Here is a 16,112-nt window from a genome sequence, read left to right as displayed (position 1 = left end):
ATGGAGCAGAACTGAAAAGATGATTTGTTAAGAACTCACTTTGTCTCTGTTGGCACAAGTGTGATAATTAAATATCCTTCCAAGAACAGGAATCTGTGTACATTTGCCTCTGTATGAGAAAGCTCTCCAGCGTTTGAATACTTGGTCCCCAGTTTGTGGCATTGTTTGGGGGAAGCTTAGGAGGTGTGGCCTTGGTGGAGGAATTATGTCAATGGGGGCAGGCTTTATTTGTAGTTTGCTCTCTCTGCTTCTTGCTTGCAGTTCAAGATATGATGGAGGAAGGTCATTGGCTAATAAAGGCACTGCCCTGGCCCATTTTATTGGTTAGAGGATAGGTGGGAGGAGTAAACAGAACAGAACGCTGGGAGGAAGAGGAAGTGAGGTCAGAGACTCCACAGCTCTCTCGGGAGCAGACGCCTTAGGGAGACGCCATACTCCCAGCTCCCAGGCAGACACACGCCATGAAGCTCGACCCAGGATGGACTAGGCTAGAATCTCCCCGGTAAGCGCACCTTGGGGTGCTACACACAGATGATTAGGAATGGGCTAAATTAATATGTGAGAATTAGCCTAGAAGAGAATGGGCCAAGCAGTGATTAAAAGAATACAGTTTGTGTGTTGTTATTTCGGAGCATAAGCTAGCCATGTGGGCGGCCAGGTGTGGGGGACGCAGCCCTGCCGCCCCATATTACTACATATGGCGCCCACGTGGACAACTGCTTCCACATAAAGCCTGAGACAGCTTGGGAAGTAATTCTAGAACAAAATGTAAGCATTGTGCCTGGTTTCTTGGTAGCAACAATTTCTCGGTTCTACTCTGCTTGCTAGAGGCAAGCAAGCACCTCATCTAAGAGAGGCTTCCTGACTCAGCTTTAGCTGCAAAGCCTGCAGCTCATTAAGAGGTCCTGCCATGAAACACTTAAACGGTGTTGACGAAAAGCTGAACGCATGCTTTTCGGTTTTCAGCCGTAGCAGGAAAAAAGCTGCGCCGTTTAAAAATGCCAGCTTTCTGGGCTGTCCTGCCAGGGCAAACTCTGACTGTTGGAGGCAGGAGGGCCGGCTACCGAGAGAGGACTTGAGTGTTGTCTGTTGTAGCTAGCTGGCTGGCAGGGACCTTGAAATACCATACAGTTGTGGCAGTAACAGTTTCCGCCATGAGGCTGGAAAGCTAAGGAATGGACTGGATCTAGCTGGCAAAGCCACGCCTTTAATCCTACTGATATTGCTTGGTAAATTAAAGATTCATGTGGTCAGAAAAAGAGAGATATACAGTAAAGAGAGATTCAAAGACAAAGAAAATTTTTAAATGGTTTACAGTGTGTTAAAAATATATGCAGACTAAAAGTTGAAGTTCTTAAAGTAACAAAAAAAAAGGAAAAGAGTTGTTGTGTGTGGTACACACCTTTAATCCCAACACTTGGTAGGCAGAGGGAGATAGACCTCTGTGACTTCAAGGTGTGGTAGCACATGCCTTTAATCCCAGTGCCTAGAAGGCAGAGACAAACAGATCTCTGTGAGTTCAAGGTGTAGTAGTGTACACCTTTAATCCCAAATGCCTGGGAGGCAGAGACAGGCAGATCTCTGAGAGTTCAAAGACAGCCTGATCTACAGAGTTACTTCAGGTCAAAGATACAGAGAACCTGTCTCAAAAAGCAAAAAGTTAAAAGTAAAAATAAACGAAATAGAGGTTAAAACAAAGCTGCACAAAGATGGAAAATACACAGAGAATTTTGATACTGTATGCTATTATGCTCTCTTTAAATTATTTAAATGCTGAGGAAGCAGCAACAGATGCTAAAAGATATTTATTTATAAATGCTGCTAAACTAATCTAACATAGATATTATAAATTTGGATATAAGGATATGATACTTTGGAAAGGAGTTTCTTATTTTGTTTTCACAGAGGATGAGACGCTGTTCACTTCTTCTATTCCGATTTGGTATGATGGACCACGCCCTCCTGAATGGTTCCTGTGCACGCCTTCAAAAAATTGCTTTGCTCAACTGCCAACTGAGATGAAGCTAGCACACAGGTTATACCATGAAAGACCTAATTAACGACGCCCCCATTCAGCAGGAAGCAGTTTGGAGAGAAAAAACTGCGCCCATGTTCCCAAATATGGTTTATAAACGTTCTTTTACATTTAAAGGGGGATATGATATAGATATGAATAATTTGCATTAGTATAGATTTTGCTTTATTGATAGAGATTTAAGGTCAATTTTGTTATATGTATATGTATTTCTGATATTGATTAAGGTGTTGTGATTGTGTAGTTCATTTAAAAATGTAATATATATAGGTTGTTAATGGATAATCATCGATAATAGTAAAGCTTGTAGTCATGTTAGTTAGATTTTCTAGATATATAGAGATATATTTTAGATAGACATTCTTCATGTCTTTCAAAGATTACAGAATAGGACATTTAATGTTTTAATAACTTAGGAATTTTCATGACAATGAGACACTCTGCTCCTGGCAGCACCAATGTACTTCAAGAGGAAGATGGGCATCGAAGAGGCACCTTATGGAGTTGGATAGCCATTTGGGCAAGAAACTGCTCTTGCCTGGACTATTGCATAAACTGGACACAGAGAACCCGCAGAGAGAGGACTACTGAACTTGCCTAAGGTGAGATGATCTTTCGGGGTTCCTGATTCATGAAAGAGTCTGCGAGACATTCTGCAGGACACAACAGATAGTGAATGAATTGACTTTGAATTTTCCTGCTATATGGAAATGTCTGCTGGATACCATGGGCCTAAAGGCTGAAGATGGATGCCCCAACGGTACAGAAGAACTTTGGGTGACTGTCCAGGCAGCGAGATGTCTCTGTCATTTCTAGAGTTTTAAAAGTTGCTTTTTTCTTGTTTGCTTAGGTAGTATTGTATCTTTCTGGAGTCTTTGATGGAGTTAAGAATAGTTAGTTATAGTTATAGTTTTCCTTAGTTATGATAAAGATTATTGTAACTTTTACTTGATAACTGTTTTGTTATATGTAATTTTGCTATGTTAAAGTTAAAGCTTTTTTTTTTTTTTGTTTAAACCGAAAAAGGGGAAATGATGGAGGAAGGTCATTGGCTAATAAAGGCACTGCCCTGGCCCATTTTATTAGTTAGAGGATAGGTGGGAGGAGTAAACAGAACAGAACGCTGGGAGGAAGAGGAAGTGAGGTCAGAGACTCCACAGCTCTCTCGGGAGCAGACGCCTCAGGGAGACGCCATACTCCCAGCTCCCAGGCAGACACACGCCATGAAGCTCGACCCAGGATGGACTAGGCTAGAATCTTCCTGGTAAGACCGGTGCTCACTGATTATTAGAGATGGGTTGATCGGGATATCAGAATTAGCCAGTAAGGGCTAGGGCAGAAGGGCCAAGCAGTGATTAAAAGAATACAGTGTCTGTGTAATTATTTCGGGGCATAAGCTAGCTGGGCAGGCGGCTGGGGTGCTGGGGACACAGCGCCGCCACCCTTATTACTTCAAAGATAAGCTCTTAAAAGTTTAAGAGATGGTTCAGTGCTTAAGAACACATGGCTGTTCTTCCAGAGGACCTGGGTTCAATTCCCAGCACCCACATAGTGGCTCACAACCATCTGTAACTTTAGTTTTAGGGTATCTGATGCCCTCTTCTGGCCTTCATGGACACCAGGTACACATGTGGTCTATCGACATATATGCAGGCAAAAGACATATTCACATTAAAAAAAAACATCAAGGATGTGAACTTTCAGCATCCTGCTCTATCTATCATCCTGCAAGCAGTCTCTGTCCTGCCATTATGAATTCTAGCCCTCTAGAACTGTAAGTCAAATTAAAGTCTTTCTTCTCTAAGTTGCCTTGGTCATAGTCTTTTTATTACAGAACAGAAAAGCAACTAATGCAATATACAAATGATTTCAAAGTCAAGCATGTTTGACAGCCAAACGGAGAGTTGATTAGAACACAGATTCCTAGGAAGCACCTTAGAAATGTTTGATGAAGTAGGCCTGTGAGTTGGTATTCTTCCCAAGCATCCATGGATGCTGAACTGCCCTGCGGTACCTCATTACATTGCAGGATACTGATATATATATATGGTCTGTAACTCCATTTGAATGACAGTTTCTGCTCCAGACTTAAAACAGTGGTACTTCGTGTCATTATGTACAGTGATATAAAATAATAATAATGAACAATGTTTTGAATATTACTATTGAGCAATATGTTCCATGTTTCATACAGAGTACAATTTATTATGAATGATGCTCAGGTAGAATTTCATGCCTTCTTCTTTCACATTAACCTTCACCATTATCAATCACCACTCAAGGAGATGGTGGTTTTGCTAGAATTAAGACGATCTTACATTCTAATGATGTTATATACTTAAGTTGGGGGTTTGGGGGCTTTTGATTCATTTGAAAGATAACTGAAGTTTCTAATTCCGTCTTATATCTTAACACTGAAACAAAAATACATTTTGAATTTTCATAATTTTTATGTGTTTGTATATGCACTTTACTTGTATGTGCACCAACAGAAGCCAGAAGAGGGAGTTTGATTATCTAGAATCACAGTTACAGATGGTTGTGAGCCACCATATGGGTGCTAAGAATCAGATCAGGGTCCTCTAGTTGAGCAGTTCATGCTCTTAACCACTGATATTCTTACGTTTACTCATACCACCACCCATTTTTCCCAACCAGTGAGCTCAAATGTCTCCCTTGCTTATTTCCTTCTTGACGTTCCCTTAATGATTTTACTATTTCAGCGGAGAATTGATAGGATCATAGTATTCTATCTTTAATGGAGGCATACAAATTTCAGTGCCTAATGGGTCAATAATGAAATGCCGCTTTTCAAATGACCACTAGGACATTTATACGTTCATTCCTTCATTTACCGTTTTTTGTGTGCCAAGTTCTTTCCTACTCAAGGGATAAAAGGGATCAAGTGACAGAACCCTTCCTTCACAACCTGCCCAGGCAGCCTGTCCTACTCTCTGGGGTTTTGCACACCAGGAACCTCTACCATAGACTTTTCTAAAATATAAGATTATTTTATTTTTGTGTAGAAGTGTTTATCTGCATATATGTCTGTGTACCATGTGTATGTCTGGTGACAATGGAAGCCAGAAGAGGTTGCTGGATCCCCAGGAACTGGAGTTACAGACAATTAGAATCTGTCATTTGGTTTCTAAGAACTGAACCCAGGTCTTCATCGGCAGCAGGAATTGTATACTTAACCACTGAGCCATCTCTCTAGCCCCTCTTCCATAGATTCTTTTTTATTTTATTTTTACAAAAGAAAACAAACTATATTTTTTTTCATTTTACATACCAATCCCAGTTCCCACTCCCCTCCTCCCATTCCCTCCACTTACCCTCACCCCTACTCCTGATCCACTCCTCAGAGAGGGTAAAGCACATTGCTTTGGGGAACGTTCAAGGCCCTCTCTACTATATCCAGGCTGAGCAGGGTATCCATTCAAAGAGAATAGGATCCCAAAAAGCCAGTACACGCAGTAGGAATAAATCCTGGTGCCACTGCCAGTGGCCCCTCAGTCTGCTCCAGCCATACAACTGTCACCCACATTTAGAGGGTCTAGTTTGGTCCTATGCTGGTTCCTTCCCAGTCCGGCTGGAGTTGGTGAGCTTCCATTAGCTCAGGTAAACTGTTTCAGTGGGTGTCCCCATCATGGTCTTGACCTCTTTGTTCATATTCTTATTCCTTCCACTCTTCAACTGGACTTTGGGAGCTCAGTCCAGTGCTCCTCTGCGGGTCTCTGCCTCTGTTTCCATCCGTTGCTGGATGAAGGTTCTATGGTGACATTTAAGATAGTCATCAGCTTAACTACAAGGCAAGGCCAGTTCGGGTATGGCCTAGGGTCTTAGCTGGCGTCATCCTTGTGGATTCCTGGGAATTTCTCTAGTGCCAGGTTTCTTGCTAGCCCCATAATGGCTCCCTCAATCAAAATATCTCTTTCCTTGCTCTCATCTCTGTCATTCCTCTATCTCGACTGTCCCATTCCCTCAAGTTCTTCACCTCCCCTTCTCTCCTCCTCTTCCCCTTCTACACTCCCTGTCTCCCCCACCCCCATGCTCCCAATTTTGTCAGGTGATCTTGTCTATTTCAACTTTCCAGGTGGATTTATGTATGTTTCTCTTAGGGTTCACCTTGTTACTTAGCTTCTCTAGGCTCATGAACTATATAGGCTCAATATCCTTTTACAGCTAGTATCCACGTATGAGTGAATATATACCGTGTTCCATAGATTCTTAACCTTTTATTTCTGCCTGTCTCTTGAGATTATCTGATTGTTGCCTTCACTTTTTTATATACGTGATTTTTAAAAAGTCGTTTGTAAAAAGTAGCGCATGCTGCTAAAGATGCAAACAATACAGATAGAGTTGTGCACTTTGCAATGAAACTGAAGCCTTGTTTGAAACTTGATTTCAAAACTCAAGCCAAACAAGAATTTAAGTCGCTTCTAGAAACCTGTGAAAAAATCAGTACATTTATGAGAGGCAGCAGCAGAGGAAGAACATTGGCGCTATTTTAAAGCTTGCATGATGTTTTCAAAATGCTGCTTAAGTGTGTTTTGTGTCCATTGTTTTCCTAATATTCCACCCACAGTCTTTCTACACTCTCTGAGAAGCGAAACAAGGGGAGAGCATGTGATAAGAAACATTCCCAAATGGCAAAGAAGAGAGGGATCCAGAGACAGTCTTTGCTAGGCGGGCTTCAGTAGTCTTGCTGGGCCATTTCTGGTCCGCCAAAAGTGAGATACAAGTCAATGGGTCTAGAAAATTTGTGTTTCATGTGCTTGAGCTAATAAAGCAAGATTCCAATATGGTGGTTTCTCAGTTTCAATTCTGACTTGGAAGTAAGTGTACAAGGAAGACAAGTTGGACCTAAGGCCTTACCTTTTTGAAAAAAAAAATTTTGAGATTATAATTACATCATTTCTCCTTTCCTTTCCTCCCTTCAGACCCTCCCATGTACCTCCCTTACTTCATAGCAATTTTACTTTGTTGTTGGTGGTGGTGTTGGTGGTGATGGGGTGGTGGTCTCTCTCTCTCTCGCTCTCACTCTCTCGCTCTGTGTGTGTGTGTGTGTGTAATCATATATATATATATATATATATATATATATACACACACAACCTGCTCAGCCTGTATAATTTGGCTTGTATATATGTTTTTAGGTTTGACAATTTGGTATTGAATAACTAGATCATGCGCTCTTCTCTGGGGAAGATTATTTCTTCTGCTCTCAGCATTCCTTAGTCTCCTATAGTTCTTTGTCTAGGACTGAGGGAAGCTTTCTCCCTTCCACGTTAGCAGTGGTGGTGTGTCCTTGTTCCGGTCATGTTTAGGCAGCCATGTTGGTGAGACTTTATGAGTTTATCTTCTGACCTTTCTTGCAGACAGGCAATCTCACAGAAACTGCCTGTTCCTCCGGCTCTGACAACCTTCCTTCCCCCTCTTCTGCAATGATTCTTAAGCCTAAAGCCCTACGTTACCTAAATAGGAACAAATGAACCTCAAGATGGAGAATAAGACATTGAGAAGCACCAAGCAAGAGCAAATAGGCACCTGCTCTTTCTGACACCATTACTCTTTTACTAACTCCACTGTGTACTAAATAATTAAACTCCCAAAAAAGAAATACTTTAGATTTAATAAACAAATGCCCCTTGGTTCTCCGAACTCCAATTGCTCTTTTACATAAACATCGTTGCTTCCTTATAGCCCATGGGTCAGCAATGTTTGCCTGCAAAAAGCTTTGTGGGCCGTAGCTTCTCTAAGTCAGCTCCTCAGCTCAGCTTTGTAAAACAAAAGCAGCCCTATATAATATGAAAATTGATGGGCATGTCTGTGTACCAATAAAACTTCATTTATGGACAATGAAATTTGAATTTCATATCATTTTCATGTGCCATGAAATTGTCTACGTTTCTCCCAACAACTGAAAAACATAACACTCATTTTTAACTCAAGGGGCTGGGCATAGTTTGGCCCAAGAATGACAGTTTGTCAACTCTTATCTTAAGTCCCGGTACTGGACCACCTTTGTACAGCCTCTGTCCTCTCAGAGGATGCTGCTGCATAGGAGAAGGACCACAGCTTTCACCTGGTGGGCAGAATGATGACTGACCTGGGTAAAAATTAATTTGGGGTGAGAGCAGTTTTCTAATTTCCACGTTTTAACTAGAGATTGTGTCACGTGCCCATGGGTGCTTTACCATGAATGAAGAGGCTCTTTTGAAGGTGTTGGGTGATAGAATTAGTTCTTATGAAGATTATTTTTGCACAGTGTTGAACTAAAAAAAACAGAGTGACAGCTTCAGAAAGTGAATGTGGCAATTACAAGGGACGTTTAGATAATAGCTTGCAGAAGGCCTTCTTATATTAGACAGGACTTACACAAGACAACAGGGTGTCAGTAAAATGAGAATGTAAAGGAAGGAGAAATGTAATTCTTTGGTGCCCCAGAAGCAAGATCGTAAGGCAGATGATGATATGGAAGCTTGACTGGAGGGGCATGGCTCTCACACAAAGACAGTCTGTCTTTGCTACCTGTATATCATATAAATGGAAAGACACTAAATAGCTTCCAATGGTTCTACCGGATTTGGTGAATCGGTGGCCCATTACCATGATCACATCAAATTTACCAAGTAGAGTTGCTCTAACATAACTTTGGTCTCTATATAGTATGCCAGTCATGATAACTTATTTACTATAGTTTTAATCAGTCTCCAGGTAGATAGATATTAAATAAAAGTGTTAAGTTTTTTAGTTCCTAACCTGATAGTGTTTACAATCTGAGCACAAATCTTTTGAACTGATTTTATAATTTCTTGGTCCAAGATGGCAACTTTGTCCATAGCATGAAAGCCCAAACTAACAGACACATAAGCACACATAAGAGCAGAGGAGTGTAAAAATCTAGTAAGTATTTATTGAGGTCTGCTTTGTGGCCATCATTGCTCAGACACTATGAGAGCATACAAAATATTTTAGAGACTGGGTACCCACTTTGCAGGGCGAATATTCAGCTGGAGTTTCCCTGACTCCACAGTTCCCGAATAATGGAAGCAAGTTTCTATCAGGCATGCTCTGGGCTCGTGGAATTCCCTGTGCTAGTTGTGTGTTGTTAGGGAGATGCTGATCAAGCAGTTTGAAAGAGGAAAGGTCGCGTTCTCTACCTGCTGTCTGGCTTCTATCTCCTTGGAAGCTGTGCCACCAAAGAAAGGACAATCCATTTCAAGCATCACTGTAAACAAATGGCTACAGTACTTGAAGTAAGTTAATGCAAGGCCACAGAGCACGACACCCACCATCTGTCACACGTGGATCAAGGTGGACAGCGTGCACCATCCTCAACCTCAGCAGTTCCACCAGTTCACATCACAGATTCCATACCAAATCCAATACTTGCTCCCAAGACACATCGTCTCATCTTCCAACTCCAGTTACCCAACAGTGTCTTCTTTTCCATTAGCCCTGGATAGACTCTGAGGCCCAAGACACCTTTCCCTCTTTTACTCTAGTATAAACATCTCTATTGATAAACAGAAGAGATGTCGAGTCTTAAGGCAGAAATAAATACTGAAAGCAGTGCCAGTGAAGATGCCCACTCAAGACAGATGCTCTTCGGACAGCTTTTACTGAACAGACCATAGTTTTGATAGCTAATGCCATGTATATAATCTCATATTTTGTGTACTATGATGCTAGCAATTACATATCATAAGATGACTCTAAAATGAAGTCTGAACATCATCATTGTTTTGGAATCCTGCATTACTTTCTCCTTTACCGATGTCCACAGAGTCATAAGGATTTTCTTCTCTTTTTGTTTCATTTTTCCTGTTAAGTAAAAAACAAAGTCACCTTAATAAAGTGATGTTAGAAAGACACTCACACTGACCAAATGGATGAATATCAAAAAGGTTGCTGGCACCCTGTGCTAAGGATGCCAAGATGGAGAAAAAGGGAACTTTCATAAACTGCTGGTATATGTATACATGAATTCTGCCTCTGTGAGGACAGTCCAGAAGTATTGATTAAAATTAGAAGTCCATGTTGATTTTTAAGCCAGCCTTTCATGTGCAAGGATTTGTCTTGCAGAGGCATTAGCATGCACAAGAAATTGTCCATATTTTTTTTAAATTTATTTATTCAGTTTGGATGTCCATATTTTTTTATAGACACAAACATTTGGCAATAATGGAGGAGTCCATTACTGCAAAATGGAAAACTACATTATCAGGGGAAAAGGAAGTGCTTGGTACAGCCAACCTGGAATCAATAGGAAAATATCTCTAAAACATCCTAGGAGGGAAATAAAAATATGTGGTGCCTACTTCACATATACGAAAAACTGATAACTTTGTTAGAAAGGATTCTCAGAAGCAAAGAATAGCAAAGGAACTTGATGATCCCTCTGCATTTTGAAATTTTTAACCATGTGAATGAACTACCTAGGAAGTGTTTTATGTGCATGTGTACACATGTCTGTGAGTTCATATGTGTAAGTGTGGATTTCTGCATGCTGCAGTGGATGTGTGGAGAACAGACAATAACCAGAGCTGATTCTCAACCTCCATCGTGATTGAGATGATGGGGTCTCTTTGTTGTTTCTCTGCGGTGCATACCAGGCTAACTCGTCCTTGAACTTCTAGGGCTTCTCCTACCTCTGCCTCCCCTCTCCTGTAAAAGTGTTAGGAATACAGATTACTGCATTACTGCACCTGACTTTCATATGGGTGATGTGCATTCAAGGTCGGTTGTCTAGACTTGTGAGGCAAGTGATTTTACCCATTTCTACAGCCCCGATTTTTCATATGAAGCTATTTGGTAGAATTGAAAAATCTCTATATTAAAGAAAATTAAGTAAAATACACTCACTCATCCATGTAAAAATCCAACTGAGGGTATTTAAACAACTCAAAACATGCATAAAATTTTGTCAGGTGACTCAAAATACTAGCTTATTTAACAAGTCCAACAAAGATCAATTTCCTCTCAAGCTGGACAAAAATCTAATCATAAAAAAAAAGTAGAAATCAGGTCTCTGGTGATTAAAACCCTCAATCAACTAACAGCTCTAGAAAAATATTAGAGGGTACCTGGCTGTGAACTAAAATGATGAGAAGTTTAATTTACCTAAAAAGGAACGAAAGTAAAGAGTAGTAGTTTGAAGCATATCTTCGGGCTCATTCTTAGGCGGCATCACAGTCCAAACCCCGCCTCAGTCCATCCTCTGGGGATGAAGCAAGGCTCAAGAGTAAGGACAATCCCTTACTACATTTGGAGTCGGGAGGTGACACGGTGGTTAGGTAGTTACAACAGCATGCCAATAACTCCCAGGCTAGACATCTGGCCTATAACCTTACTAAGAAGGCAACGTGCTCACTACATTTTCCAAGTTTCTAAGGGACAGACACATCAGCATAGTCAGGGAGATAAGGGTCCAGAATGGTAACTGGCCTATGTATAGAGTGTGCTATAGTATGGCAAGAAAAAGACACTTACTTCTTTCGACCTCTGATCCCAGTGAAGATCAAGATGACGATGCCGAGCACCACAAGCCCCATCACAATGCCGAAAATAATCAGCCATATGGTGACAGGAGGCTGGTAAGGTGGCGCAAGTGTTGGGTAAATCCCCAGAAACTCCAGGCTGTTATCATCCAGGCGGAAAACATCATTGATGCGATCCCTAGAATAACTATTTGTGAAAGCAGAATATAAGAAAGAGAAGGCTTAGACCAAATGAACTTAGGCCTAGTCGTTTCCTCTTTATCTCACGGTTCCCCAAAGCGGTTAGTAAAGCTTATCAAGAGCATGTCCATCTAGAATGTGTGCAGTGGTACCTGCCTGTAAAGCCAGCGTTCTAGAGACAAGGGGGAAGGAGTGTCACAAATAGCTCCATGTAGCAAGATCCAGGATAGTCAAGGGAACATAGCAAGGCACTGTCTTAAAGAAAAAAAGCCATGCAAATTACACCCCCCCCCAAAAAAAACACTAAAATCGACGTAGATCGGGCCAATGGAAAAACACAGACTTTTGATAGTCACTTATCTTCCATACCAAGTAACCTGAATTAGGTCTATAAACAACCTCATTTGAAACTTGAGTCGGAAATTCAGAAATGAGGGGGCTGGAGAGCTTCTATAAGAGCTTGTATTGTTCTTCCAGAGGACTTGGGTTGGCTCCTAGCATTAACATTGGGCAACTCACAAGTGCCCATAACTCTAGTCCCCAGGCTCTGATGCCTTCTTGCCTTCATGAGCACTGCACATGTGTGGCACACATATAAACACACAGGCATCTGTGAGTTCGAGACCAGCCTGGTCTACAAGAGCTGGTTCCAGGACAGGCTCCAAAACCACAGAGAAACCCTGTCTCGAAAAACCAAAAAAAAAAAAGAGAGAGAATAATAACGTCGTCATACAAATTAATAGGTTTCACCAGGTGGTGGTGGTGCACACTTTTAATCCCAGCACGCGGGAGGCAGAGGCAGGTGGATCTCTGTGAGTTCTAGGGCAGCCTGGTCTACAGAGTGAGTTCCGGGACAGCCAGGGCTACACAGAGAAACCTTGCAATGAAAAGCCAAAAATAACAATAGGTTTCACTATGCCGAGGAATTTTAGAAATGAATAAACGGCTGCTGTTTGCCCATCTGTAAGTACTGCGTTCTAAAGGCCAAGTTAGCGGATTTGGCAAGAATTGCTCAGCTTTCAGAGTGCATCTGAAATGAATTTCCAGCAAAGGAAAGAAAAGCATAACTGAATGCCCCTCTTTTATGAATGAAACATGTCCAGTACCCAAATCCCCGTAGGAGTTTTCCAAACAAAAAGCACTGACATTGGGAAGTAGCACCAAGGACTAACACGGGAAAGAGACCTCTGCATCTCTCCAGCACTGAGACAAGTGGCTGAAGTTGGTGGAGTAAAAAAGATGAAGACTATTTAGCATAAAATTAAAAAAAAAGACAGTGCAATGGTGGGACATTCTGGTTTGTAGACTAAAATGTCCGGCATCACAGCCTCCTATCTATGGGTGTGGCCTAGGTGAGAAGGTCAGTTCCTTCAGAGAGGACAAGCAGCCAGCATAGAATTAGCCAAAACCCCTGGCAACCTCAAGAGTTTCTCCAGACATTCTAGAAGAGTCATTGCTAGAAAAGAAAGTTTGAGGATCCTTGCAGCTCAGAGCTGGAAATCCAGGAAGAGCAGGCGCTTCACGAAGCTCTCAGCCAGCATTTTGTCTAAAGTAGATACTTGCCTTTTTGGAGGAGGAGACTGAATCTCTGGGCATGTTTCAGTCACACACCCCAACCAGGCCAGATTTTCTAGGCACACCCTATCCAGCAGGTCTAAAAGGTCAATAGAATTCCTGGTGTAGCTCAAGTGCACCACCTAGTGAGATGCCAGGTACAGGACATTTATTAAGCATTTTTGTAATGGGCACGGTTGGATTTTTTTTTTTTTGAGACACGGTATCTCTGTGTAACAGAGGGAAAAAAATCTTCCTCCTTGGGCCTCAGTTTACACACTTCTAATATGGGTTGATTGATAGTCTTCAAAAGTTTTTTTTTCTTTTTTTTTTTAATAATTTTTTTTATTAAGAAAAGAAGAAAAAAAAACATAAACAAATAACAAGTTTCCACCTCCTCCCAGCCTCCCATTTCCCTCCCCCTCCTCCCACCCTTCTCCCCCTCCTCCCACCCTTCTACCCCTCCCCCCACTCCTCTCCCCCTCCCTCTCCAGTCCACAGAGCAGTCCAGGTTCCCTGCCCTGTGGTAAGTCCTAGGTCCTCCCCTCTCCGTCCATATCTAGGAAGGTGAACATCCAAACTGGCTAGGCTTCCACAAAGCCAGCACATTAAGTAGGATCAAAACCCCGTGCCATTGTCCTTGGTGTCTCATCAGCCCTCATTGTTCGCCATGTTCAGAGAGTCCGGTTTTATCCCATGCTTTTTCGGTCACAGTCCAGCTGGCCTTGGTGAGCTCCCAGTAGATCAGCTCCACTGTCTCAGTGGGTGGGTGCACGCCTCGTGGTCCCGACTTCTTTGCTCATGTTCTCCCTCCTTCTGCTCCTCATTGGGACCTTGGGAGCTCAGTCCAGTGCTCCAGTGTGGGTCTCTGTCTCTGTCTCCATCCATCACCAGATGAAGGTTCTATGATGATATGCAAGATATTCGTCAGTATTGCTCTCGGATAGGGTCATTTCAGGTTCCCAATCCTCAGCTACCCAAGGAACTAACTGGGAACCTCATGTTGGGCACTTGGGAGCCCCTCTAGGGTCAAATCTCTTGCTCACCCTAAAGTGGTTCCCTTAACTAAGAATTGTGGTTCCGTGCTCCCCTATCCACCTTTCCTTTATCCCAATTCTCCTGATTCCCCAAATCCCCCCTCCTTCCCTTCTACCTTTTCTCTCCCCATCTCCCCTTACCCCCATCCCACCCCACCCCCAAGATCCTAATTTTCTCCCCGGCAATTGGGTCTACTTCCCTTAGCCAAGAGGATAACTATATGTTTTTCCTTGGGTTCACCTTCTTACTTAGCTTCTTTAGGTTCACCTATTGTAGACTCCGTGGCCCTAATTTATGGCTAGAAACCAATTATGAGCGAGTACATCCCATGTTCATCTTTTTGGGTCTGGGACACCTCACTCAGGATAGTGTTTTCTATTTCCATCCATTTGCCTGCAAAATTCGAGAAGTCATTGTTTTTTACCGCAGCGTAGTACTCTAGCGTGTATATATTCCATACTTTCTTCATCCATTCTTCCATTGAAGGGCATCTAGGTTGTTTCCAGGTTCTGGCTATTACAAATAATACTGCTATGAACATAGTTGAACAAATGCTTTTGTCATATGATAGAGCATCTCTTGGGTATATTCCCAGGAGTGGTATTGCTGGGTCCAGGGGTAAGTTGATCCCGAATTTCCTGAGAAACCGAAACACTGACTTCCACAGTGGTTGCACAAGATGGCATTCCCACCAGCAATGGATGAGGGTACCCGTTCCTCCACAGCCTCTCCAGCAAAGGTTATCCTTGGTGTTTTTGACTTTAGCCATTCTGACAGGTGTAAGATGATATCTCAAAGTTGTTTTGATTTGCATTTCCCTGATTGCTAAGGAAGTTGAGCACGACTTTAAGTGTCTTTTGGCCATTTGAACTTCCTCTGCTGAGAATTCTCTGTTCAGTTCAGTGCCCCATTTTTTAATTGGGTTAATTAGCATTTTAAAGTCTAGTTTCTTGAGTTCTTTATATATTTTGGAGATCAGACCTTTGTCTGTTGTGGGGTTGGTGAAGATCTTCTCCCAATCAGTAGGTTGCCTTTGTGTCTTATTGACTATGTCCTTTGCTTTACAGAAGCTTCTCAGTTTAAGTAGGTCCCATTTATTCAATGTTGCCCTTAATGTCTGTGCTTCTGGGGTTATACATAGGAAGCGATCTCCTGTGCCCAGCTCCTGTAGGGTACTTCCCACTTTCTCTTCTATCAGGTTCAGTGTGTTCGGGCTGATATTGAGGTCTTTAATCCATTTGGACTTGAGTTTTGTGCACGGTGATAGATAAGGGTCTATTTTCATTCTTCTACAAGATGACATCCAGTTGTGCCAGCACCATTTGTTGAAGATGCTTTCTTTCTTCCATTTTATACTTTTAGCTCCTTTATCGAAAATCAGGTGTTCATAGGTTTGTGGGATAAAATCCGGGTCTTCTATACGATTCCATTGGTCGACTTCTCTGTTTTTATGCCAGTACCACACTGTTTTCATTACTGTAGCTCTGTAATAGAGTTTGAAGTCAGGGATGGTAATGCCTCCAGAAGATCCTTTATTGTATAGGATTGTTTTGGCTATCCTGGGTTTTTTGTTTTTCCATATAAAGTTGATTATTGTCCTCTCCAGATCTGTGAAGAATTTTGATGGGATCTTGATGGGGATTGCATTGAATCTATAAATAGCCTTTGGTAGAATTGCCATTTTTACTATGTTGATCCTCCCAATCCAAGAGCAAGGGAGGTCCATCCATTTTTTGGTATCCTCTTCAATTTCTTTCTTCAATGCCTTAAAGTTCTTGTCAAATAGATCTTTCACTTCC

General features: G+C 41.9%; 1 protein-coding gene across 1 annotated transcript in view; it reads right to left on the bottom strand.

Moving 5' to 3' along the window:
• Positions 1-8,935: 8,935 nt before the first annotated feature.
• Positions 8,936-16,112, bottom strand: part of Ace2 (angiotensin converting enzyme 2) — a 57,593-nt gene continuing 50,416 nt past the window's right edge. The window contains exons 17-18 of the mRNA XM_041639976.1: positions 11,534-11,728; positions 8,936-9,865 (exon numbers count right to left, since the gene is read on the bottom strand). Of these exons, the coding sequence (XP_041495910.1) occupies positions 9,757-9,865; positions 11,534-11,728 (304 nt within the window). The 3' untranslated portion in view covers positions 8,936-9,756. The remainder of the gene's footprint in view (positions 9,866-11,533; positions 11,729-16,112) is intronic.

This window comes from Microtus oregoni, unplaced genomic scaffold (genome assembly GCF_018167655.1).
Source record: "Microtus oregoni isolate MIOR12 unplaced genomic scaffold, Mior012 000061F_ref0000440, whole genome shotgun sequence".
NCBI classification, from domain to species: Eukaryota; Metazoa; Chordata; class Mammalia; order Rodentia; family Cricetidae; genus Microtus; species Microtus oregoni.
This window is presented reverse-complemented; position numbering and strand designations above follow the sequence as displayed.